The 27,710-nt window shown below is 32.0% G+C and overlaps 2 protein-coding genes across 3 annotated transcripts; one reads left to right on the forward strand and one right to left on the reverse strand.

Moving 5' to 3' along the window:
• The first annotated feature begins 555 nt into the window (after positions 1-555).
• LOC132640211 (GATA transcription factor 16-like) lies at positions 556-2,911 on the forward strand. Its single transcript, XM_060356710.1, has 4 exons — positions 556-659; positions 755-799; positions 1,387-1,515; positions 2,401-2,911. The coding sequence occupies exons 2-4, from the start codon at positions 779-781 to the stop codon at positions 2,812-2,814; spliced, it is 564 nt and encodes a 187-aa protein (XP_060212693.1). The 5' UTR covers positions 556-659; positions 755-778; the 3' UTR covers positions 2,815-2,911.
• A 784-nt stretch (positions 2,912-3,695) lies between these two features.
• On the reverse strand, positions 3,696-10,746 carry LOC132640212 (two-component response regulator ARR2-like). 2 transcript variants are annotated; one of them, XM_060356711.1, is made up of 6 exons: positions 10,308-10,746; positions 7,939-8,091; positions 7,437-7,829; positions 6,177-6,253; positions 4,658-5,809; positions 3,696-4,211 (listed from the first exon to the last, which is right to left on the reverse strand). In XM_060356711.1, exons 1-6 carry the CDS (start codon positions 10,468-10,470, stop codon positions 4,137-4,139), a joined length of 2,013 nt encoding a protein of 670 aa, XP_060212694.1. In that variant the 5' UTR covers positions 10,471-10,746; the 3' UTR covers positions 3,696-4,136. The 2 variants fall into 2 exon arrangements, with proteins under 2 accessions (XP_060212694.1, XP_060212695.1); XM_060356712.1 differs by lacking the exon at positions 10,308-10,746 and adding an exon at positions 8,995-9,139.
• Between the last annotated feature and the right edge of the window lie 16,964 nt (positions 10,747-27,710).

The raw sequence follows: 27,710 nt of genomic DNA on the forward strand, positions 1-27,710 counted from the left end.
AACAAGGTCGATGATCTACTAGCAAAGGAGGGAGCTAAGAAAAAACTTTTTTGAAACGTTAATGTTTTAGTAGATCCCCCTACGTTTGTTAGTAAGGTGTTTTGAGCAGACATGTTAGGAACTATTTTTGAACGTTATGTGCCAGTTTGTAATGCAAATACATTAAATGGGGCAAGCCCAGAACATGCTTGGGATTCGCTCTCCCTCCTTAGTTTCTGTAATAGTTTTCGTTAGTGTTAATGTTAATTACGTATCTTGATTTACCAAAAAAAAAAAAAAAGTTGCAAGGAAAAATGATTAATTAGTTTGAAACCCCTAGTTTTGAAGTAAAGCGGCAAATGGCAAAAATGAATTTGTCTCAATTCCCAAAAATACAAAAACCAAATTGTAATGGCGCCATTTTGTTTTTGTAATTGTAATTTTATTATTGGCTTAGAATGGCGCCATTTTCTGTTATAGCTCAACTCATTTGGCGGGTAAAAAAAATTCTCAAAAGCAAGGATACTTTCGTCTTTTCACACTCCCGCGCACCTAGGGTTTTCGTATACTTATATATCGCCGTTTCTTTTTTTTTTCCCGCTTATCGCCGCTCACTTTCACTGTTTTCTTCAATAAAATCATTCTGTTATTTGTTTAATTATAGTAGTAGACTTGTGAGGGTAAAATTGCTCTTCTTTGTACTCGATCAAGTTCAATAATCAAGTTTTGGTGAAGTCTACTCAATTCTAATCATTCATTTGGGATTTTTTCTCAGATCTTCTGATTGGGTGATCGCAAAATGGTGGATCTAAGTGATAAAGTAAGTGTTCACTAGTTTTTTTTTGTTTTTTTAATTACTTGGGGTCAAATTTAAGTTTGATTCAGCTTATTTTGAATCTTTTTAGCTGTTTCCTTTGATGGGTCTTGCTTAATTGGCTGTAAAGTTAACTCAATTGCGATCATTTAGTAGGGATTATTCTTAGATCTTCTTATTATTGATGGTTTTCTATATGTTTACTAAAATTATAATAAATAGTAGACATGAATCCATAATGCTAGTAATCTTAAAACTGAACCCCCCACCCCTTAGAGTTTAAATTCTGGATCTGCCTCTGGTAAGATTTGCGTACATTCAGTGGCGGATTCAGGATTTTCATTCAGGGTCTTCAGAATAAAGAAGTTAAATATATATTATAATTTTTTGTCGAGGTGTTCAAAAGTTAGTATATGCACATAAACACAGAAAATTTACCCTACATATATACTGTAAATTTTTGCCAAGGGCGTTCTGAACACCCTGGCCCCCAAGTAGATCCGCCCCTGCGTACATCCTACTCTCTCCAGACTTCACTTTTGATAATACACTGGGTATGTTGTTGTTGATTTGAATTGTTTTTCATGTAACAGGGTTTAGGATCTGAAGAAATGAGTAGTGAAACAACTTCACCTGAAACAAGTCAGAGTAATGTAAAGACTTGTGTTGATTGTGGAACCACAAAAACACCTCTTTGGAGAGGTGGACCTGCTGGTCCCAAGGTTACTACTTGCTTACTTTCAAAATAAATGATCAATTTTTTTTTTTTAATGATTTCAATTTGACGAAGGGTAGCCTTGGCGTAACTGGTAAAGTTGCTGTCATGTGATCAGGAGGTCACAGGTTCAAGCCGTGAAAACAACCCTTGCAGAAACGTATAATAGACTCTTGTGGTCCGACTCTTCCCCGGATCCTGCACATAGCGGAAGCTTAGTGCACCGGGCTGCCCTTAATGATTTCAATTTGACATTGATCTTATTTTTACAAAAGAAGAATAAGTTATAAAGTTCTTGTGTAGTGGAATAGTAGGTGTTGGTTCAAATTGGCTCTAACAACACAGTTTAAAGAGAAGTATTAACCTGAATAGCCGCTCACCCAATTGTTTAAACTAAAATTAGCTGACAAATGTTGTATGTAATATGACTTAGGAAAAGCAAATCATGAATCTGACCTGCAATTTGTGTAAGATCTCTAAAAAAAAATTGCAAGTCATAATTATGATTTTTTTTGAAATAGCATTCAAGATATCTTAAAAATTGCATTACAAGTTTAGTCAAAGGAATTATTTTTTGATTGTATATAGTACTCATTCTTTTCATTTTGTACGACAATTGTCTGATTTGGTACCTAGTATAAGAAAGAAAGATTGTTGGCATATTTTAAAATGTCCCTAGAAATTTGTGACTTCATACATGCTATTAAAAAGTAAAATGCGTGTCAGATTTATAAAGGTGTCATTATATTGCTTGGAACAGATTATTGTGGAAATGTGTCATGTAAACTTGAAGAGTAATAGTTTACTAATAGAATGAAAAGTTTCTTATTTGAGTAGTAGTGATTTTTCTTATTTGTACTCAAATTTGATGATATGATCATTTTGAATGCAGTCACTATGTAATGCATGTGGGATCAAAAGCAGTAAAAACAGAAGAGGGCTTCTGGGGTTGAAAAAAGAAGACAAGAAACCAAAGAAATCAGTGTCATTTGGAAATAAAAGTTGTAACAGTAGTAGCAGCAGCAGTGGAGATAGTAGAAGCAGTAATTTTGTGAAGAACATAGTTTCTTCTTCATTGAAAAAGAAATTATTACCTTTTGGTAAAGAGGAAAAAGTTTTGCAGAAACCAAGATCAAGTTCTACTCAAAAGAGGAAACTGGGAGAAGTAGAACAGGCAGCATTCTTGTTGATGGCTCTTTCTTGTGGCTCTGTTTATGCTCAGAGAGAAATGAAAATGGAAAAAGAAAGGAAAGGAGAAAACTGTTGTACTTTTGACAGTAAAAGTAGTACATTGTGTGTTGGTTGAGTGTGTGGGTAGAATAATCAGGAGCTTATCCAAGTTGGAAGCTCTATGTTTTCATTTGAGTTCATTAATGAAATTGTTTTCTAATGTTTGATGATCAGTTGATCACTTCATTGATGAATTATTTTCTAATGGTCATTACATGTCAACAACCTTTATACTACTACAACAACATATCCAATGTAATCTCACAAATTGGGCCTAGGAAGAGTAGAGTGTATGCAGACCTTTATATGTAACAAACTAAAAAGCTTCGGGAAGGGGATCACTTGCTGAAATTACATCGGAAATTACCAATATGTTCACAAATAAAATTTTGAATTGTGTATAGAAACAAAGAATCAAGGTATATGAAAAATGGTTTTTTGGTCCCTTTCATCCAATGGTTAGGTCATTGTCTTTTCATGTCGAAGATGAGGGTTCGATTTCCATAAGGGATAGGTACTTATTCCCCAACTGTTTTCAGTTAGCGTTCATGGTGATCATTAAGCTTCCTCTCCCTGAATAAGGGAGACGAGATCACCACTTCAGACATAATAAGACATATAGTAGTAGTAAATAGATCAAAGACAACCATAATTGTACGAAAAGTTATTACATGGCAATTGCCTTGTTTTCCAATATTGTAAAATTATATCCAAGGTGAAACACCACGGAAACAGACATAAAACATACTAGTAAATAGATCAAAACACACTTAGTTTTATTAGCTTAATCAAGGTCAAAATCTAAGCTTTGGAAAGAATATGTGGCTAGCAAATAGAATAACATCTCTATTTTCACATCACCTACTCATATAAAGAAAAAAGCATGAAAGGAAACAAAAAAAGTAACAGCTAAAATGAGCAACTAAAAGAATCTCAGAGACTTGCAAGATCAATTCCTGAAAGTGAAATATGGAAAATTAAATCGTGTTATTGCAGCAAGTAAATAACTCGACTGTTTAAGAGAATCCCTACGCCAAAGCGTTGCATCCCACAAACCGAAAAACACCTCCACAAAATTACTTTTAAGGATGTGCAATTGTCCTATAATCACCTAGCTATATAGAAAGTCAAAACTTTGCATGTACGCCTTTGCCTATACCATGCAAAAGTATCATACACAAATTACCCTTCATACTTGCCATCTAATTCCACAAGAATCAAGAATCAGCAGCCAGACGAGAATCCAACATCAAGAATTGAACCGACGAGCTGAAACTCCACCGGTGTTTCTTCACAGAAGTCAATTTTCAGCTGTAAAGACAACTATGTACACTACTGAGGGGGCCCCAAATCATATGTTCACCGAGTAAGCTACAACTACTACGCTCTTTTCACGTCTTACACAGGAAGGTTGTCCAGTGGTGAATATCCATCAAAGCTGAACTCACTTTCAACTTGTCCGACACTTTCTTGCTGTCGGAAATTCATTAAATGGAAATTAGCGAAAAAATGTCATCACTACAATTAATAGCTTGGCCAAGCTTCTGGGAAGCCAAAAGTGCATTTTTTAAATAGAAAAAGTACTTGTTTTAAAGAATTGAGGTGTTTAGTCAAGCTTTTAGGAAAAAAATAAGTGCTTCTAAATAGTAGCAATAGTCGTTTTATAGAAGGTGAAAAAATAGTCTTTCCCCGGAAGCACTTTTGGAACCTTGGTCACGCACAAATTACTGTTCTAATTTTAAAAAATTGATTTTAAAATTGATTTGCCGAACACAAACTGCTTACTCTCCAAAAGTACTTTTTCGAAAAGCATTTTTGACAAAAAACACTTGCAAAATGAGCAGATTTTGACAGCTTGGGCCAAACAGGCTATAAGATACTGAAGCAAGCTACCCTACGGATAAGAACCACGGACTAACCTGCTTTAGAAGGGCACTCATGAGATCATCCTGTCCAAATTGCTCCGGGAAAAAGGTACTTTGATAGCTCGTATCAGGAAGTTGTTCAGCTTTAACCGTGAGCAAATTTCCACTAGCAAGTAGGTTAAGTTGCGGTCCACCTATAGAATTAACACTTCCACTTTCTTCCCTGCTACAGAAAACTTTACTAATAGGAAGAGAATTCCCATTTTGTCCGTTCTTCATGGAAGAAACTTGTTGAACTAACATGGACGGAGAGACGTTTAGAGTTCCTGGTATACTTGAATGATCAGTAGAGGCACCGAAGGTTGATCCAACATTTGGTAAGCCCCATTCCTGTGATTTTTGCTGATGCAATTCTTCAAAAATATCGTAACCCGCAGGGAATCCTCTAGATCCTTTAATATCAGAATTAACCTCTTCTTGAAGCAATCTTTTAGATGTCAAAGTCGACATCCCTGAATTACTTCTCACTAGAGGAAAACCGTTATTTTGCAACTCTGCATTTTGATTCAGCGAGAAATCTACCACTGAAGATGCTTGCGAGACTGGATTGTATACCGGGCCCCGTACGGTTTCAACAATGCTATTTCGTATCCCATTTGACGACAAAGGTTGTGACATGGACAATGGCAGCCGTGAAACTTGACCGTTATTGGTTTCGTTTAGCATTTGAGCCCTAGACGGTTGTTGCTGAGACATCTGCATTAATAGAGTGTTATTTTGTTGCATTCTGGGGTTCCCTTGCATATTCATAGCCACAAAGGACTGTGAGGACTGGTGCAAGTCTGCTAGCTGCTTCGGTTCCATGGTCGTTGGGATCCCATGAAGCAAGTTAATTTGCTTATTGCTATTATTTAATTGTTGTTGTCCCTCTGGAAATCTCAACTTGGGATTTTCAAAGCTGAAAAGGTTTCTTTGATCTACTAGAGGCATAGATATGGCGGATTTCGCGGACCGACCGAGCGCAGCCGCCTGAAAGGTAGCAAGACTTTGCGCCGGTAATTGACCGGTGGCTAAAGCCTGAAGCTCAAGCCCGTTGAAAGAAGCCATCGTCCCATATGTCGCTTCGGAGTGTCCCATGAACGAGTTATTCAGTCCACTCTGATGCTGTGATACACCGCTCAACCTCCTGAGGTACAGCCGATATTTCTGCATTTACATGATTACCACCAATAAGTGCTTTACTAAGAAACTATAGAAATATTATGAGAAAATGACAAAAACAGTCCCTCATGTTTGAGAGTAGGTTTAAGATAGTCCCTAAGTATGCATTGAACAGTTCTGGTCCTTTAAGTTTGCCAAAAGTTAACACTCTTAGTCTCCGTCAGTTCATAATTAAAGGACGAAAAAGGGACTATTTTGAACCTACCCTCAAATATAAGGGACCACTTTTTTCATTTTCTCGAAATATTATCAACTAAATGTTGCAAAACAAACATGAAGTCTTCCACTAATAAACTAATTGTGCACGACAACATGAATTCTTGAAAAGGGAAGAAATAAAGTTGCTCAGTACCTGAAGGTGACTAGCAACATTTTCTCTGGTTAGCCCGGGAACATTCATCAGTTCAAGAATTTTCTTGGGAACAGCCTCTGAAATCATAGACAGAATTGGCAATGAAGAATAGACTAGTAAGTATCTAGAATACACGTAAACATTCTTAGGTAAAAGACACTGCACTACAGTTAGAATAAGCATGTTGGATGAAGAAAAGTTGCAAATGTTAAACTAAACCTCACACAAAAATTTAAAGGAATATGAAATATTAAGGACACTGGAGAGAAGAGAAGTGAACGCTATTCTTGTGATACCAACTAGCAATATCACTAAGAAGTCAAACATCTTCCTATCATATCCCGGATTTATAGAACCTTGAACATTTTATTTTATCAGTGATGGTTAAGAATAAACAGAAACTGCAATAAAACTAGGGTATAAATCTAGCAGAGACAAAAGAACGCAAGGTGATTCTTCCCATCCGCCTAAGCATTGGTGGACAGAGTAACATGGTAGTCGTGCTAGTACGAGGTACAAGTACCCCGTGGAATTAGTCGAAGTGTGAGTAAGCTGGCCCGGACACCACGGTTATAAGACAAAAAGTCTAACTTCTTGAAATAATAGTAATCAGTTGAGCACTGATCTAAAATGCAATTCAAGTACTAACTTAAACATATTTGTGCTTTACTGCAATTGAGTAATCTGTTCAAAGTTTCCTACTTAGTATCTGCAAGGGTAAAAGAGGAGCAACTAAAAGGACATGAAGGAAGCTAGCATGTTAACAATGTAATGGTGTCAACTTAACCTCGCACCCTTCTGAAGAGGAGCGAAATGGACAAATATTCTGCATGGTAAAATCGCAAAAAAAAAGATGGAAAAGACATGTTATCGGTATATCAAGGTCTACTAAGCACAAAGTTAAATCACCTGGGAAGTAGGATACATAGCTCTATTGATTAGTATGTATTACTTGAATGAGGTTTCTCCATCCCAACCCTAAAAACCGAGAACAAAGGAGAAGCAGTATAATAAGGGGTAAATTAGGCAAGGGTTAAGTCAGTTGGTAAGAACTCTTTTTACCAGGTATAACGCCAAATATTTCTACCCATTTTCCCTGACACAAGTGACAGGGAAGAACTCTTCTTTCAGTTCTAAAGGTCCTAAATATGCATACACTCCCCTGGACCAGAAATACCCTAAGTACATAGAAATTTGGAAAAACAGCCACATGGAAATATTAGGGCAAACAAATAGCCAAGAGAAGTAAATGGTCCATACTATCAATTCCAAGTTGATTGACAGCTTGTACAAACTGTTGATGAAGCTCGACCGACCAAACCACACGTGGCTTCTTTAATGTGGATGAATCATCCCTTTCTTCGTTTTCATCTTCCTCCTCTTTCCTTCTCTTTGAGCTTTTCCAGTTCCCTTCGTTAGCTGAAGATGAATAATCAACATCTTCTGGTGGTTTCTGCTGTCGATCTCCATTATCTTCTACGCTTGTTGACTGAGCAAAATCTTTGTCCTTAGGAAACTCGTGCTTCTTTTTACGAATCACATGCTGCCAAATGTTCCTCAATGCCTCGATGCGCACCGGTTTGATCAAATAATCACATGCACCGTGAGTAACCCCTTTCATAACGACATCTTTAGTGTCATCCGCAGACATCACTAGCCAATGACAAATCAGAAATCAGATCCCATCAATTAGTACCGCATCAGCAGTTCCAAAACTTGAAAAAAATACTATAGTTTTTATGAAATCAAACGAGATACTCACTTATAACAGGCAGGTCCATTTCCAAACCAACATGCTCGAGAAGTTTGAAACCATCCATGTCTGGCATGTGGACATCACTAATAACGATGTCGAAACCATTTCTGTTTTCCCGGAGCATTGATAATGCAATCTCTGCTCGATTAGACTTGGTGACTGGAAGAAGCACAAAATTGGAATAAATTATGAGGGGACACACTGAATAATCAAATGAAAGAGTTCACTTGACCCAGTTGACCCTAAAAGTTAATTGGGGAAGTTTAAGATCCTTGATAAACAAGTAAATAGGAGATCCAACAACAAATCTTTTTTCATCATGAATTTCCCAACCTATCATTTCCAAATCTCATGACAATCTACTCTTTATTGGTTTATCCTATCCTTTAAATCCAAAGCAACCAACTAAATTATGTTAAAACACACATCCACTATCTTCTCTACAAGTTCAAATTCAACACAAAGAAACAAAAAGAAGAACAAAGACTTCAACTTTAATCAAACTAATGAGCACCAAGAGAAGGTCAACCTATCATATCCAAATCTTATACTATTAATTACTATACTCTTTATTGGTTTATCCTATCTTTCAAATCCTCAATCCAACAGATTTTCGAACTCCAACTTAAGTAAAGAACACATCCTCTATTCCACAAACTCAAATCCAACACAAAAATACAAAAAGAAGAACAAAGACTTGAACTTTAATAAACTAAGGAGCACCAAGAGAAGGTCAATAGGAGATCCAAAAAAGAAATCTTTCACCATGAATTTCCAATCTATCATTTCCATATCTCATGAAAATCAAATCTATATCAATAATACTCTTCATTGGTTTGTCCTCTCTTTCAAATCCTTAATCCAGCAGATTTTTTAACTTCAACTTAAGTAAAGAACCCACAAATAAAAAACAAAAAAGAACAACAAAGGCTTGAACTTTACTAACTACTAATGAACACAAACAAAAGGTCAACTCTTAAAATAAACAAACTTTAAGTACCATTCTTGATTTGCAAAATTGCAAACACATAGTTCATAACATCAAAAATGAAATTTAATTACCTTCATAGTGACAATTCCTAAGCATTTTTTCCAAGATCCGAAGACAAATAAAAATACACATCCACCATCTTCTCTACAAGTTCAAATTCAAACATAAAACAAGAAAAAGCACAACAAAGACTTGAACTTTAACAACTAATGAACACAAACAAAAGGTCAACTCTTAAAAAACCAAACCTTAAGTTCCATTCTTGATTTGCAAATTTACAAATACATAGTTTATAACATCAAAAATGAAATTTAACTACCTTCATAGTGACAATTCCTAAGCATCTTTTCCAAGATCCTAAGACAAGTAAAAAATACACATCCACTATATTCTCTACAAGTTCAAATTCAACATAAAACAAGAAAAAGCACAACAAAGACTTGAACTTTAACAACTAATGAACACAAACAAAGGTCAACTCTTCAAAAAACAAAACTTTAAGTAACATTCCTGATTTGCAAATTTACAAATACATAGTTTATAACATCAAAAATGAAAAACCTTAAGTACCATTCTTGATTTGCAAATTTACAAATACATAGTTTATAACATCAAAAATGAAATTTAACTACCTTCATAGTGACAATTCCAAAGCATCTTTTCCAAGATCCGAAGACAAATAAAAATACACATCCACCATCTTCTCTACAAGTTCAAATTGAACATAAAACAACAAAAAACACAACAAAGACTTGAACTTTAACAACTAATGAACACAAACAAAAGGTCAACTCTTCAAAAAACAAAACTTTAAGTACCATTCTTGATTTACAAAACTGCAAACACATAGTGTATAACATCAAAAATGAAAATTTTAATTACCTTCATAGTGACAATTCCTAAGCATCTTTTCCAAGATCCTAAGACAAGTAAAAATACACATCCACTGTCTTCTCTACAAGTTCAAATTCAAACATAAAACAAGAAAAAGCACAACAAAGACTTGAACTTTAACAACTAATGAACACAAACAAAAGGTCAACTCTTCAAAAAACAAAACTTTAAGTACCATTCTTGATTTACAAAACTGCAAACACATAGTGTATAACATCAAAAATGAAAATTTTAATTACCTTCATAGTGACAATTCCTAAGCATCTTTTCCAAGATCCTAAGACAAGTAAAAATACACATCCACTGTCTTCTCTACAAGTTCAAATTCAAACATAAAACAAGAAAAAGCACAACAAAGACTTGAACTTTAACAACTAATGAACACAAACAAAAGGTCAACTCTTCAAAAAACAAAACTTTAAGTACCATTCTTGATTTACAAAACTGCAAACACATAGTATGCAACATCAAAAATGAAAATTTTAATTACCTTCATAGTGACAATTCCCAAGCATCTTTTCCAAGATCCTAAGACAAGTAGGATCATCATCAACAACAAGTACTCTTAAACCTGCTGGAAACTGTTGGTCTGAAACTCTATCATTATTACTAGATTTCCAAGAAACACTAGAACTAGCACTACCAAGATTCATATTTTCTTTCAATTTTTTTTTTCAACCAAATTTACATGTAAATATGTAATGAAAAGTGGGAAAAAAAAATACCCTTAAACAAACAGGAACAAAAGTATCTTAAAAGTTAGTAGTACTAGTACATATCTCAATTGGTACATCCATATGGAATCATATCAGTAAGAAAATTGTAAAGAGAGAGACAAGGAGAATTTTTATTTATTTTAAATAAAGTTTTTTTCTGTTTTTTTTTTTTTTAAGAGAAGAACAAAAAGAGGAAACAAGGGGGATTAAATTAAAATTTATATGTATATATGTAGTTTTTGTGTATGATGGAAGAAATGAAGAACATGGGTGTTTGTGCTTGGAGTTGTCAAACTTTTTTTTTTTGATTTATCTTGTAATAATATTAGTAGGTGTTTGGCCGTGAAAATTAAATATTTTTCACTTTATTTGAAATTTTACAATTGGAATCGTGTTTTGTTATAGTTTTTGTAGAGAATATTTAATTATTATAATGTATAGAAAATGAAAAGAAAGTTTTATTTGGTTTTTAAATTTTAAATACAACTTAAAGTTTATTTGAATTTTTCATGCTTAATTGCTGATTTTCAACCAAAGTGAAATAATTTTCTTTAAAAAGTGAAAAAATTGCCCTGGCCAAACGGGTCCTTAATACACCAATTTTATATTATGATATTTTTAAAATATTTCTTTTGTTTTTCTTGTTTTTAATAAATTATTATTGTGGGGTCTTTCCAGTGAGCGTGGATCCAGCTCATATATGAGCTTGACTAACCCCACACCAGCTAAATTATATTTGTATTTTTTTAAAATAATAAGTACTAATATTTTATTATTGTTTGTGGATTTTTACGTAATAGACCATTATCTAAAATTTATCTAGCTGTAAACTTTAGGGTCTATTAGACTATATTACCATGTTATTTTACTCGTCATTTTGTTATTTGTTCTTTTAACTATTTTAAAATTAATTGTTAGAGTGTTCGAGTTGTCAAGCATCGTGTGAAAGTGAATATATATTTTATAACATTTGAGAGTAAATTTTTGGCATCATTTTTGGTGTTATTACTATTTATGGGCTCGATCTTGCTTTGAGAAATGTAAAAATAAAATAAAAATCGGTGTTTGATATTTATTTAAGTTTTAAGTCCTCATCTTACGGATAAAGGCAATAAAATAGTAAGGCTTTTAATAATATGTGACTAGCAATTTAAATACGTAAATTTTTAAATCTTGCCATCTTAAACTATAAATATGTATATCATTTGAATGTCTAATCGTAAATATGTAATGTGATAAATGCCTTTTGGATAGGACCAAATGTTATAATTAAAGACTTACTAAATATATAAAAATACCATAATTTTGTAACTAAACTAAAAAGGGAAATAAAATATAAAAATTAAAACGAATGGAGTATGTATTTATGTTAATTCCAAATCACGGTTTTCATCGAACCCTTATATAATAGTTTCCTTATACACCTTTTTGCAGATCCATTCCTTAGTTCATCACCTTTACTTCTGCTAGTTTTTTCTTGTAGTTGTTGGAGTAAGTTGAACATAATTAGGTTCAACTTAATTAATGTTAAGCACGTGATGCATTTCCCTAATTACTTAGCACCTCTCTGGTCAAACTGATTCCATCTATTTCCTTTTAACATTATTAATAAAAAAAAATTGATTAAACAACTTTGATATATATATTTTTTGCGCGATTTGTAATCTCTTGATCACTAAACAATCACTCTAGAGACAATTATTTTTAATATTTTGTATCACAAACTCTTGAAACATTGCATGTTGTGTCATCTCCTTGCACATCTTTATTATTCTAATACACTGCATAATTCCACATTATAAGCAAAAACAAATTTAAAAGGATAAAGAATTTAATAATTTAATTAAAACTGTGGTCTATGATGATATTCAATTGAAACATAATTTATTTGATCCCAAGAAAATAATATAATTAGCTTGGTCTCTCGAGTTAATTAGCTGTCTGATTTGACAAATCCTTTTTGATTGTTCATTTCTATTATATATAAGAGCGGTGGAGGGACGAACACGGCTGTCTCTCCTTGTACCAACCGCTTCAAAAATTATACACTTAATAAATTCTTATATTAAAAGTTATATAACTTGTACTCTTTAACTAACTATTTTTTTATCCTATATAGAAATATGTCATATTACTTAATATTTATTTTATTTTTATGTATACACGTATGCACTTATTTATTTTCCCGTGCACATTTACTTGTTCACTTTTAACTTTTCACGGCCAACCGTTTCAAAAATTGTACACTTATACTAAAAGCTATATAACTTGTACTATTTAACCAACTACTTTTTTATCTCACATAGACATGTGTCATAATACTTAATATTTATTTTCTTTTTATGTATACGCGTATGCACTTATTTATTTCCTCGTGCACATTTACTTATTCACTTTTGACTTTTCACGTTCTTTAGGAATTAATAAATCCCACGTAGACATATGTTATAGTACTGAATAGTTATTCTCTTCTCGTGTATAGACGTATGCACTTCAATTTTAATTCTTCGACACGCATTTATTTTCTCCGTGCACTTTTAATTGTTCACTTTTGACTTTTCACGTTCTTGCTGAATATTTATTTTCTTCTCATGTATACATGTATGCACTTCAATTTTAATTTTCCGACACATATTTATTTTCTCCATGCACTTTTACTTATTTAATTTAGATTTTTCACGGTCTTTAAGAATTAATAAATAAAGTGCTCCCTCCGTCCCATATTACTTGGCCTATTTACTTAACTTTTCACGTTCTTTAAGAATTAATAAATGAAGTACTCCCTTCGTCTCATATTACTATAATCAACTTTACACATTCTTTAAGAATTAATAAATGAAATACTCTCTTCGTCCCATATTACTTGGCTACATTACTAAAAATATATGTCTATTTTTCTATTCTATATATTTTTTTTTCTATCTATTATGTATAAGTGTGGTGAGTGGACGAAAATAGCATAAAATGCTTGTACCACAAGCTTTACAAATGGTACACGCAATAAATTCTTGTATCAAGAGCTATATAAATTGTACACTTCAATCAACTACTTTTAATTCCATGTGGACAATAAATTGTACACTTAACATCAATTAAACAAATACGCATAATTCTTGAATGGACTATGAATTCGGATACGCAATTTCTAAATTTTATGAAAAGATATATATATATAATATAAATTATAATAATTGAGAATTTTTTTAAAAAAATAGATAGCTGTCAAAAAAAATCTTGTTTGACTCTCAAAATTCAAATTGTATCACATTAAACGAATAAAAAAAGTATTGATTAATATAGTACATATTTTCAACGTATTAAATTATTTAATTAATATATTGAGTTAATTTAGTGTAAATATGCAGATAAATATTTACTCATGTGACCCTTAGAGGATGTACTGTTCCAGAAAATACGAGCGTCCCCTAATTAGGATTAGTTAGGATGATAAGAGCAATAGGTAAACACATATCACACGCTGAGTGTTTAAACTAAATCAATGTACTGCCTCTCTTCTCCCTCTTATTACGTTCTTTAAGAATTGATAAATGAAGTAAAATCAGTAATGAATGTGAAGGGTAAAATAAGAAGATTTTTTTTTCTCTGTCTTGATATGTTAGCATGGACAATTACTTTTATCCTCATTTTCCCTCTTCGTCAATACTTTACTTATCTCACTCTTTTTTGTATTCTCTGATTATTGTTTCTTTACATTTATAAAAATGTATTATTTCATATTTTCATTTCAGAATTAAAATTTGGTAATTTACGATATATATCTTTCTAATTTTGATTTCTCTGTAACAATTCATTTTATCTATAATTGTTAATATAAAAAATTATAATGTAACTAATTTTTTTGATTAATTTAATAACAATATTTTATTAGCTTTGCTTTTAAAAAATTCAATATATACAACATAATGGTTCTTATATTTGGATCTGAACAGTTAATTAATTGAGATAGATATTAATTTGTCGGTATACATATAACATATTAAACAATTTAAAAGAAAAAATCTAGAATCAAAATATTAATTTTCCCTCACCTTCATACTAATTTTATTTTTCACATCGAAGACAAAAACTTTCATTGTCATGACAATGAGAATTTTTTAAAAATTATTTACAAAATACAAACCTTAAAGTCTAGTTAACTAAAGTAAATAAACACGTTCAGCCCGTGCATCACACCAACAGCTTTAGAAATTGTACACTCCATGAATGCTTATACTAAAAGCTATATAACTTATGCACTTTAACAAACTACTTTTTTATCTCACGTGGACATATGTTATAGTACTTAATATTTATTCTCTTCTCATGTATACACGTATGCACTTATTTATTTCCTCGGTGCACTTTTACTTATTCACTTTTGACTTTTCACGTTCTTTAATAATTAATAAATCCCACGTACACATATGTTATAGTACTAAATATTTATTCTCTTTTTTACTTAGGCAAATTACTTGACTTTTCACGTTCTTTAAAAATTAATAAATGAAGTACTCCTTTCGCCCCATATTACTTGGCCACATTACTATACTTGTTCTTTAAGAATTAATTAATAAATGAATTACTCCATTCGTCTCATATTACTTGGCCACATTACTTGTTATATCCCGTATTTTTGAACCTCGGAGCATCTGCTGGGGTGGGGCCCACATACCGAGATTTTTTTTTGGAAAATCTGAAAAGTCATATGAATCACATATGTAAAGTTAAACACAACTCATGAAGTACCTTTGGACCAAATCAAAGTGGAAACCCTCCAAACGAATATTTTTAAGAAAACGTTTTCGGGTGACCTGACTTTGGGGGGCAAAAACTGTATTGTAAGTTTGGAATTTCGAAAATACCTTGAAATAGAAGTTGTAGATAATTGAATTAGCTTTCCATCCATAGGTCGTGGGTTCCCAGGTGACGTCGGTACAAGGAGATATGAACGTTTTAAGGTCGAAAGGTCAGTGGGCTAGGCCCAACTCGGGACCAACCGAGTTGGCCCAAAAAAATGAAAAAAAAATTCAGGCCCAAGTGAGGAGCCATTCGGCCATGGTCCATAAAAAGGATCCAAGCCCATGGAATTAAGTCATGTGGTCAATGAATAAAAGACCACTTAATCATCCAAATTCCATAGAACTTTCAAGAGAAAGAATAGGAGGAAAAACAAGAGAAAAACAAGAACAAAAAGAGGGCATTTCGGGTTTGGCCATAGAAAAATCACCCCTCAAAATCTTGCCTCTAAAATTATTTTCTTGTTGAATTCCTACTAAATTAAGTGTCCTCTACAACTTGGTGTAATTGTTTTGGAAGAAGGAGCACTTATTTCTTCAAGTTGACAACTTGTTCAAGTGAAGAAGTTTGTAGAAAAAGGTAAGAATCAATTCCTTTTTCTTATGTTATGAAGGTTTGTTTATGTTGTGGTATGTGGAAATGAGTAGAAATTATGGAAATAAGGAAGTTTGCAAAGTGGGTATGTACATATATATGTAGCCATGGGTGTATATATGTTGTATACATATATGAGTTGAATTTTATGTTGCATTCTAGTTGTGGTTATGATGGAAATTATATTGGGAATGAAAGTTGAATGAATTTTGGTTGAAGTTGGAATGTAGATGATTATGTCACTTTAGAATAATTTTGTGATATTATGGAAATGAAGTTGTTAAGATGTGAATTATGATTATGGTTGATGAATTTGGAAGTTGGAAACTTGTTATGAAGTTGTATGCCAAAGATTTGATGTTTTGCATAAGTTATGATTTTGGCGGAAGATTGTATATCATGTATATCGAGTGTATATCTTAAGGAAAACGATATGAAATGTTTCTAGAACTATATGGTGATGATCATGATGGTTGTTGAATATGAAATTATTGATCTTAGTTGAAAGTTGGGTTGAATTGAAGATTATGTCAACTTGTGAGAAAAATGACTAGTTGAAGGATATTTGTGTTTTTAATGTTCATTGTTGATATTGTTGTTGTCGTTTGGGTTGTTGTTGATGATTTATAGCCGAGTTGAATTCTCGGGGTGTCATATGTATAGGGGAAGTGCTGCCGAAATTTCGGTAGCCAAATATGCTTAAAGTTGAAATAATGGCATTAATAATTCACAATTGGTAAACTTGACCAATTGCAGTTTTTCGACGAAACGGGAAGTGAGTTTGGAAAGGCTTAAGGAGCGCGAAAGGTATGTAAAGCAACCCCAATTCTTCCCTTGGCATGCCCCTAGTGTGTTAGGGTCGGATCCGGGCCTCGAAGGACCTCTTGGCCCTCGGAATCCGCAAGACAAAATTTCAGTTTTTCCTTCAGTAGAATTGAACCATTTTGATACGCTTTTTCTGAAATTATGCAATTTTGCTCTAAATTATTCAGAAAATCATAGAATGTTTGTATAACCTTTTTAGGTGATACTATATGCTTAGAGGGCACAATTTGAGCCCGCCGCCTTGTTTGTCCCAAGGCGGGCCCGCTATTTACGGTTTTGCCCCTAATGTGTTAAAGCTTCCTTTTTAAGCGATTTTTTAAAGAAATGTTTTAATTACCCTACTAATCGCTTAACGAATATTATTCTAAATATTCTGTTAAATATTATAAATTATTTTGACACTCGGAATGACTTCGGGAAAGTTATACTTCTGTAATTTATTATGATATCCGAAATACATTTATTATGATTCCGTCCGACCCCATTGGATTTGTTTGTCTTTGATACGCTTCATCGAGTCTTTGAAAATATTTATTATATTTTTAAATTGCATTAGTCTCTATTACTACTCCATTCGTGGATGTCCCAATGTTTCCCACACTGAGCCCGGGCCAGGATATGTTGTCAAGCGAAATTCTCTGCATTGTTCGCCGCGTCCCGATGTGAGGGGGCAGGTATACGCGTACATGGGTCTGTGGAGTATGATGTGCCATGTCCGCCTATTCTGATCTGATCTGTATGGCCATTTTGATATGACATTATATGATACGGGGCCACGCCCCTTTTTCTGATTCCTCTGTATAGTGGCACCAGCGTCGGGAGGGTGGCCACATTCTGTCTGCCGAGTCCCGTGTCAGGGCCCGGATATGATATGATATGACATATGTTTCTGTACGCATTCTGTCTGTTTTGGAAATATGCATTTGACACTCTGGATTCTGTACTCATTTTCTGTAACCATTATGATTTGACTTCTGTGATTCCGCTTTACATATTCAGTACATATTTCGTACTGACCCCCTTTCTTCGGGGGCTGCGTTTTCATGCCGCGCAGGTACTGACGACAGGTTCGCTGATCCACACGTTTAGGATCCTATTTCTGCTATTTGGGGCGCTCTCTTCTACAGAGCCCATCGTTTGGTACAGTCTGTCACTGCTATCTGGATATGTACTTTGTTCAGGGTATGACGGGGCCCTGTCCCGTCTTATGATTATGATATGTTCTGTAGAGGTCTGTGGATACATCTGTGTGGGTTCTGTACATATGTTTGGGATATTTTGTTCTGTGATGGCCTTATCGGCCTATGTGTGCCAAGTCTGCTTTTCTACTAAATTCTGTAGCGACCACTAATATTATTATTATATTATTATTCTGTAGTTAATATGCTAATTTGGGGTATCGGGTACGTATAGGTGCCCAGCTCGGGCACTGGTCGCGGCCCACGGGGTTGGGTCGTGACATTACTATATTCGATTTTTCACATTCTTTAAGAATTAATAAATGGAGTACTTCTTTCGTCTCATATTACTTGTCTACATTACTAAAAATATATGTCTATTTGTCTATTCAATATGCACTTCAATTTTAATTCTCCGACACATTTATTTTTTTCGTGTACTTTTATTTGTTCGCTTTTGACTTTCACATTCTTGCTGAATATTTATTCTCTTCTCATGTATAGACGTATGATGTTCAATTTTAATTCTCCTACACGAATTTATTTTCTCTGTGTACTTTTACTTGTTCACTTTTGACTTTTCACGTTCTTTAAGAATTAATAAATCCCGCAGGGACATATGTTATGGTACTGAATATTTATTCTCTTATCATGTATACACGTATGCACTTCAATCTTAATTCTCCGACACATTTATTTTCTCCGTGCACTTTTACTTATTTACTTTTGACTTTTGACTTTTCACGTTCTTGCTGAATATTTATTCTCTTCTCATGTATACATGTATGCACTTTAATTTTAATTCTCCGACACATATTTATTTCTTTCGTGCACTTTTATTTATTCACTTTTGACTTTTCACGTTTTTTAAGAATTAATAAATGAAGTATTCCATCCGTTCCATATTACTTGACTTTTCACGTTATTTAAAAATTAATAAATGGAGTACTCCCTTCGTCCCATATTACCTGGCCACATTACTATACTTGAGTTTTCACTTTCTTTAAGAATTAATAAATGAAGCACTCCCTCCGTCCCATATTACATGACTTTGTACTCTTTAACCAACTACTTTTTTATCTCACGTGGACATATGTCATAGTACTTAATATTTATTTTCTTCTCATTTATATACGTATGCACTTATTTATTTCCTCCGTGTACTTTTACTTGTTCGCTTTTGACTTTTCACGTTCTTTAAGAATTAAGAAATCCCATGTAGACATATATTATAGTACTGAATATTTATTCTCTTCTTTACTTGGGCAAATTACTTGACTTTTCACGTTTTTTAAGAATTAATAAATTAAGTACTCCCTTCGTCTCATATTACTTGGCCACATTACTATACTTGACGTTTTACTTTTTTTAAGAATTAATTAATAAATGAAGTACTCCCTTCATCCCATATTATTTGGCCACATTACTATACTCGACTTTTGACATTCTTTAAGAATTAATAATTGGAGTACTCCCTCCGTCCCATATAACTTGGCTAGATTACTAAAAATATATGTCTATTTTTCTATTCTATATTTTTCTTTATTTCTATTATATATAAGTGTGGTGAGTGGACGAACACAACATAAAATGCTGTACCACAAGCTTTACAAATTGTACACGCAGTGAATACTTGTACCAAGAGATATATAAATTGTATACTTCAACCAACTACTTTTAATTCCACATGGACAATAAATTGTAAACTTTAACCAACTATTTTTTAATTCCATGTGGACATATGTCATAATATTGAATATTTATTGTCTTCTCATGTATATATGTATGCACCGTCCGTGCACTTTTACTGTCCACGTTGATCCTTCTTATTATTAATTTTACCCTTCAATTTAATAACTCATTTTCAAATTATTTTCCAAGGCTAGTGACATTATAAACCAATAAATATGAATATTATGGTAAAATATATACTCCCTCCGTCTCATATTACTTGCCCACTTTCCGTTTTACAAGACCCTTACGAAATCATAAATAAAAGATGTATTTTACTACCATACTCCTATTTCTCTCTAATAAAGGGAGCGACTTTTATCCCCATTTTCCTTCTTTCTCAATACTTTAAACGTGAAGAGAGGACGAACAATGTTCCGACATATTTATTTCCTCCGTCCACTGTTACTTGTTAACTTTTGAGTTTTCACGTTCTTTGAGAATTAATAAATGAAGTATATATTCTATCATAATATCCATATTTATTAGTGTAGTATAGTCTCAGTAACCTTAGAAAATGATTTGAAAATCAGCAATTAATGTGAAGGGTAAAATAAGAAGAAGAAAAATTTCTTTCTCTTGATATGTTAAAGTGGACAATTACTTTTGACTTTTCACGTTATTTAAGAATTAATTTGGTGATTTACGATATAGCATATATCTTTCTAATTTCGATTTCTTTTTAACAATTCTTTTTATTTATAATTGTTAATATAAAAAATTACAATGTAACTAATTTAGCCCTTATTAACATATTTCTTAATTAATTTTTTAAAAATATTTTATTAGTTTTGCTTTTGAAAAATCCAATATATACAACACAATGGTTCTTATGTTTGGATCTGAACAATTAATTAATTGAGATGGATATTAACTTGTTGGTATACATATGAGATATTAAAGAATTTAAAAGAAAAAATCTAGGATCAAAATATTAATTTTCCCTCACCTTCTTACTAATTTTTTTTTCCACATTAATGAACAACTTTCTTTGTCACGACAATGACAAATTTTTGAAAAATATTTACAAAATACAAACCTTAAAAACTGGTTAATTAAAACGAATAAACACGTTCGGCCCGTGCTAGTCTGATTCTAATTGCAAAGGCACGGGTAATTAATACCATATTACCACATAACCAAATTTTTTATTTTATTAATTTAGCAACTGTTTATAACTAACTTCTTTTCTATTTATTTTCGAATTAATTATTGCTCATTATGGTATTAAAGAAACGTCATTTATCAAGATGAAGTCGTCATTTTAATTACAAGTACAATTCAGATCAAATCGTTCTAACATTTAAAAAATATAAACTCGTACAAAAAGTTGAAACCAACTTCGTTATATGAAGTCACTTAATAAATAATTGTAGTAATTTTATATTATAATTGTTGAAGATTATATAATACTTCCCAGACAAGACTATCTACACCGGTATTATTAAATATTAAAAAATTGGTAACTATGGTACATAAAAGTAGGTTTTTGAACCTAAAAAAAAAAAGAAAATAATTTAAATGATGGTTATCTTTTAATGGTTTAGTACATTTGAAATTTGATTTGTGAATCATACACTATATATAGCATTCCTTATTGTATTTGTCAACTTGGTAATATGTTAAATCATAAATTACTCTCAGTAAAATGTCAAAACCAGAAAGAAAATATTCTCTTCAGAAATGTATAGCAAGTTTTGCATGTGGTGAAATAAATTTAAATTTAAGTTTAATTACCACAGTCGTTATAATTATTCGAGTTAATGAATGATGACCCAAGTAACTATTTTCTCTTTCTTTTTTGTTATTTGTATAAGCGTCACAGATAAAATTACTAAAATGATCTGTTATGTTTGGAATAGGTTTAAAATGACCCTTTAAGTATATTTGGTTCTCTAAGTGTGGCAAAAGTGGATGCTTTTGGTTTATGTTAATATTTAATAAACTTTGACTATTAAATAGATTTTATGAAAATTGCGGGACCTTTTTTTAATCAAAACACTAAGAAAGTGCTGTCAAATCTCATAAACCGCAATACCAAAAACTGTTCCAAATACCAAAATAGATTATTTTTTTTAAGTTGCACCACACTCCAAAAATAGTAGAACCTGCAAATTGCACCTCCAGATATGAAATTATATTAAATAATTTTTTTCATAACAACCTTTAAATCTAATAAACTAAAGTTTATTAAATATATTTGACAGAGCAAAATTCTCATTTTTGACAGATTTAAAAATCAAAATTGCTCAAGAAATAAATTTAGAAGATGACCATTTTCGACCTAGTCCAAACATTAGGACCATTTTGTCATTTTCTCTTTTTTTTTTTTTTTTTTTTTTAATATCCTCTTCTGTCTCAAATTATTTATCATTTTTTTCACGCCCCTTAAGAAAAGTTAATTAGGAGGGAACCTATTTACCTTATTTATGTCTAAGTTAAAATCTCTCTCTATTAAATGTTTACTCTATTTATGTGTCATTATCTCAATTAATGACAAAATTAATGTCTTGAACTTCTAAAATAATAAATAATTTAAGATAATCTTTTTTAGTAACCACGATTAATAATTTGAGACGGGGAGTACCAAAATTAAGTACAAACAGCATCAAACATAAGACCAGCAGTATATTCTCAAACAACCTTTTTCTCTATTCCAATGAGTAAAGTAAAAACTTAGCTATGAAAAGAAGTAGTAATTCCCAATAAAATACCCAAAAAAGCCTGTTTCACCATAGACTCCACGTCAGCATCTAGCAGTTAAACAATAACGAGGTGAAAAGTAAAGAAGAGCTAAATTTACCTTGGTTTCCCCAGCAAGAATGTTTCACTTTAAATTTTACTTATTATTATAATTCTTCTCATCTTTTAATAAAATTCACTTTAACAAATTAAATTAATTTGTGTAGTCTTAAAGGGGTCTGAGGAAGGCTTAGCTTTTTATGGAGGCATAGATGCTTTTAAGGGCAATACAACTATGTTTGGCAGTGATTGTGTGACCATGCTTTCACGCCTAAATTGAACAATATAATTTTCCCTACTAAAAATATCAATTGATATAGTATTTCTTTTAGTTTACTGCTCAGTATTTGAAATTCATTAGCCCAGTTAATTAAGATTTGCACCGATAAGGTCAGTAATAGGTAAAGTACTTCCAGCCTGAAAGTTTTCCATTCTTAAGGATTAAATATGAAACCTTTAATTCAGAATGAAAGGATCTCAACCATTTCATTACATCCTGTTAGTGATTATATGTTGTTTATATTTGTGGAGATGGGGAAGGTAATATACGTCCTTTTTTAAACATGAGGTAATGAAATTCTCTGATTCAAATAGAAGTTGCATCGAGAAAAGACTTATTAGAGATGATATTGTGTATGCGAACAAAGTTTCGCCTTGGTACTTAGAAAGAACATATATAAGTGTTGTAAGCCTTTTGGAGAAAATTGTGTGAACTTGACTCAAAGTAATAATATCACACTATATTAAAAGTATTTTTGAGTCGGTTGAACCCACAACTTGTACCAAGGCTAACTATTCGATGAGACGAGTAAAAATACAGCAAAGTAATGAAGTGATACTCAGTTTACTATCTTTACTATGCCAAAAGTAGCTTAAAGATGCACAAATTACGTGGCCATATATGCTTGGTCACATATGAAGATGCACAAATGAAGTGATACTCGGTGGCCATATGTGCTTGGTCACGTGGGTGTCACACAATGAATCTAAAAATTGATTTGTGGATCATCGAAATGTCCACCTGGAACTTAGGTTGAGGAGGGAAATCCGTAGATCATGATGATGAGCCAAATAAAACTTAGTTCAATACAAGTTGTTGGATATGCGAAAAAAGTTTTATATTACTAGTTTAAAACTTTGAAAAATTACATATAAGCTGTAGATTTACTCAAAATGAAGTAATACTTTTTTAGAATCACTCTACGCACTTTCACCAAATAAAAGAATATCACATATTTTTTCTATTATATATAAGCATGGAAGGAGGACCAACACAGCTTCCCATGCTTATACTAACAGCTTTAAAAATTGTACACTCAATGAATGCTTATACTAAAAGCTATATAACTTGTACTCTTTAACCAATTACTTTTTTTTATCTCACGTAGACATATGTCATAGTACTTAATATTTATTCTCTTATCATGTATAAACGTATGCACTTATTTATTTCCTAAGTGCATTTTTACTTGTTCACTTTTGACTTTTTACGTTCTTTAAGAATTAATAAATCCCACGTAGACATATGTTATAGTACTGAATATTTATTCTCTTCTTTACTTGGGCACATTACTTGACTTTTCACGTTCTTTAAAAATTAATAAATGAAGTACTCCATTCGTCCCATATTACTTGGCCACATTACTATACTTGAATTTTTACATTCTTTAAGAATTAATTAATAAATGAAGTACTCCCTTCGTCTCATATTACTTGGCCACATTACTATACTCGACTTTTCATATTATTTAAGAATTAATAAATGGAGTACTCCATTCGTCCCATATTACTTGGCTACATTACTAAAAATATATGTCTATTTTTCTATTAGATATTTTTCTTTATTTCTATTATATATAAGTGTGGTGAGTGGACGAACGCATCATAAAATGCTTGTAACACAAGCTTTACAAATTGTACACGCAATGAATACTTGTATCAAGAGCTATATAAATTGTACACTTCAACCAACTACTTTTAATTCCATGTGGACAATAAATTGGACACTTTAACCAACTACTTTTTAATTCCATGTGGATATATGTCATAATATTGAATATTTATTGTTTTCTCATGTATGCACCATCTGTGCACTTTTACTGTCCATGTTGATTTTTCTTCTTATTATTAATTTTACCCTTCACATTAATTACTCATTTTCAAATCATTTTTCAAGGCTACTGACGTTATACACCAATAAATATGAATATTATGGTAAAATATATACTCCCTCGGTCCCATATTACTTGCCCACTTTCCGTTTTACATGTCCGTTAAAAAATCATAAATAGAAGATATATTTTAATATCATACTCCTATCTCTCTCTAATAAAGGGAGCGACTTTTATCCTCATTTTCCTTATTTCTCAATACTTTAAACGTGAAGAGAGGACGAACAATTCTCCGACATATTTATTTCCTCCGTCCACTTTTACTTGTTCGCTTTTGACTTTTCACGTTCTTTAAGAATTAATAAATGGAGTATATATTTTATCATAATATCCATATTTATTAGTGTAGTATAGCCTCATTAGCCTTAGAAAATAATTTGAAAATCAGTAATTAAAGTGAAGGGTAAAATAAGAAGAAGAAAAGTTTCTTTCTCTTGATATGTTAACGTGGACAATTACTTTTAACTTTTCACGTTATTTAAGAATTAATTTGGTGATTTACGATATAACATATATCTTTCTAATTTTGATTCCTCTGTAACAATTCTTTTTATCTATAATTGTTAAAATAAACAATTATAATGTAACTAATTTACCCCTTATTAACATATTTTTTAATTAATGTAATAAAAATATTTTATTAGTTTTGCTTTTAAAAAATCCAATATATACAACACAATGGTTCTTATGTTTGGATTTGAACAATTAATTAATTGAGATGGTTATTAACTTGTCGGTATACATATGAGATATTAAAGAATTTAAAAGAAAAAATCTAAGATCAAAATATTAATTTTCCTTCACCTTCTTACTAATTTTCTTTTTACATCGATGAACAACTTTCTTTGTCTTGACAATGACAAATTTTTAAAAATTATTTATAAACTCAAACTTTAAAAACTGGTTAATTAAAGCGAATAAATATATTGCTAGTTATTAAAAATATTTGGTTACATTAGCCAAACAGATAATAAAAAGTTTACCATGTCAGAGAGAATTCCATTCACGGGACCTGAGTACTAGAGTTCTCTATATTTAAGAATCCTCCCTTTTGCCACTTCAATTATTAGTGCCATGCCATCATCAATTTGCGTTATCTTCTCCTGGTTTTTTATTTTCTTGACAATAAGAACTACTATTTAGGAAAGCTCAGCAAAATATTTGAACTCAAGGTTAAATTATCATATCGCCAATATCGCCTTTCACGGGTTCGAGCCGTGAAAGTAGTCATTAATGCTTGCATTAGGTTATGATGTCTACATCACACCTCTTGAGTTGCGGTCCTTTTTCAGACCCTGCTAACACGAGATGTTCTGTACACTGAGCTGCCCTATATTAGAGAAATTGTTTGAAGTCAAGGTTAAATTGACACGCTAAGTTAACTTTCAGCTAAATAAAATGAGTCATCTTATAAACAACTTATTAATTCTATAGTGCTTGTTTGAAAGCAGTCAAACAAATTACAATATTATTGATAAAAAAATTCAAAATGTCAACATCCACAAAACTAACACCAAAAGTTTTGGATAGTGGAGAGAAGACTGCATATGCGTACGTTTGTCAGCTATCACAACACAAATGCACAAGGCATTCTGTTGGATTTTTTTAATTTAATTTTGGGCTGTGCTAGTCAACAGCAAAATAAAGGTGGATTATTAAATAATTGTTATATAATACATGTGCCAACCTTTCACGAATCGAAAGGAGGGGTCCGGAACTAAAATGCCCAAAAAAAATAATATTTTGAACAAAAATACCCAAAAAAAAAAAAAGAAGTTATCAAAGTACCCATAACGCAGTAAAATACTGCGCTATAGCATTAACGGAGACGGAGCTGTTAAGTGCTATAACGCAGTATTTTACTGCGTTATAGATTTTTTTTTTTTTGGTACTTCTATAACGCAGTAAAATACTGCGTTATAGAAGTACCAATTTTTTTTTTCTTTCTATAACGCAGTAAAATACTGCGTTATAGAAGTACCAAATTTATTTATTTTTTGTATAACGCAGTAAAATACTGCGTTATATAAACAGTGCAAAAAAAATAAATATTGGCCAACTTTATTTTTTGCAATACTTAGTGTTATTTTCCATACTTTGACCAATAATTAGTCGCGTGTCAAGATTCCGAAACGTCAATATTTTATATAGAACCTCATATTTTTTTCTTCGTACAATAATGTAGGCTCAATACATCAAGGATACGTAAACGTTCGGATCGTCATGACCCAATACATCAAGGATACGTATACGTTCAGATCGTCATTTTAGGGGTTGAAAAGGTGCCCGAAGTAAGTTTTGTCCGCATAGATCTCGAAAAAATACGCAATTGAAAAAAAAAACACGTAAAATGGACGTCCGAGCGCAAAGTTATGACCATCTAAAGTTTGACGACTTTACAACTAGTTTTTGTCCCTATATTTTTTAGAATTATATTTATATTCAAAATAAAGTTATGTCTTGATTAAAAAATAACACGCTTAAATCAAAATCTTAAAAAATAAAACACCTTAAAGTTTTCAAACAAAACTTACTTCGGGCACCTTTTCAACCCCTAAAATGACGATCCGAACGTCTACGTATCCTTGATGTATTGGGCCTACATTATTGTACGCAGAAAAAAATATCAGGTTCTATATAAAATATTGACGTTTCGGAGGCTTGACACACGACTAATCATTGGTCAAAGTATAGAAAAAACACTAAGTTTTTTCAAACAAAACTTACTTCGGGCACCTTTTCAACCCCTAAAATGACGATCCGAACGTCTACGTATCCTTGATGTATTGGGCCTACATTATTGTACGCAGAAAAAAATATCAGGTTCTATATAAAATATTGACGTTTCGGAGTCTTGACACACGACTAATCATTGGTCAAAGTATGGAAAAAATACTAAGTTTTTTCAAACAAAACTTACTTCGGGCACCTTTTCAACCCCTAAAATGACGATCCGAATGTGTACGTATCCTTGATGTATTGGGTCTACATTATTGTACGCAGAAAAAAAAATCAGGTTCTATATAAAATATTGACGTTTCGGAGTCTTGACACACGACTAATCATTGGTCAAAGTATGAAAAATAACACTAAGTGTTGCAAAAAATAAAGTTGGCCAATTTTTTTTTGTACTGTTTAT

This window comes from Lycium barbarum, chromosome 5, assembly GCF_019175385.1.
Source record: "Lycium barbarum isolate Lr01 chromosome 5, ASM1917538v2, whole genome shotgun sequence".
Lineage (NCBI taxonomy): Eukaryota > Viridiplantae > Streptophyta > Magnoliopsida > Solanales > Solanaceae > Lycium > Lycium barbarum.

What these genes read in the sequence shown, in the direction of transcription:
- LOC132640211 (XM_060356710.1), top strand. Translation starts at nt 779, where the DNA reads ATGGTGGATCTAAGTGATAAA. An exon ending in TGGTGGATCTAAGTGATAAA is followed by an intron (nt 800 to 1,386) that starts GTAAGTGTTCAC and finishes TTCATGTAACAG; the next exon opens with GGTTTAGGATCTGAAGAAAT. An exon ending in GTGGACCTGCTGGTCCCAAG is followed by an intron (nt 1,516 to 2,400) that starts GTTACTACTTGC and finishes TTTTGAATGCAG; the next exon opens with TCACTATGTAATGCATGTGG.
- LOC132640212 (XM_060356711.1), bottom strand. Translation starts at nt 10,470, where the DNA reads ATGAATCTTGGTAGTGCTAGTTCTAGTGTTTCTTGGAAATCTAGTAAT. An exon ending in TGGGAATTGTCACTATGAAG is followed by an intron (nt 8,092 to 10,307) that starts GTAATTAAAATT and finishes TGCTTCTTCCAG; the next exon opens with TCACCAAGTCTAATCGAGCA. An exon ending in CAATCAACTTGGAATTGATA is followed by an intron (nt 6,254 to 7,436) that starts GTATGGACCATT and finishes CTATGATTTCAG; the next exon opens with AGGCTGTTCCCAAGAAAATT.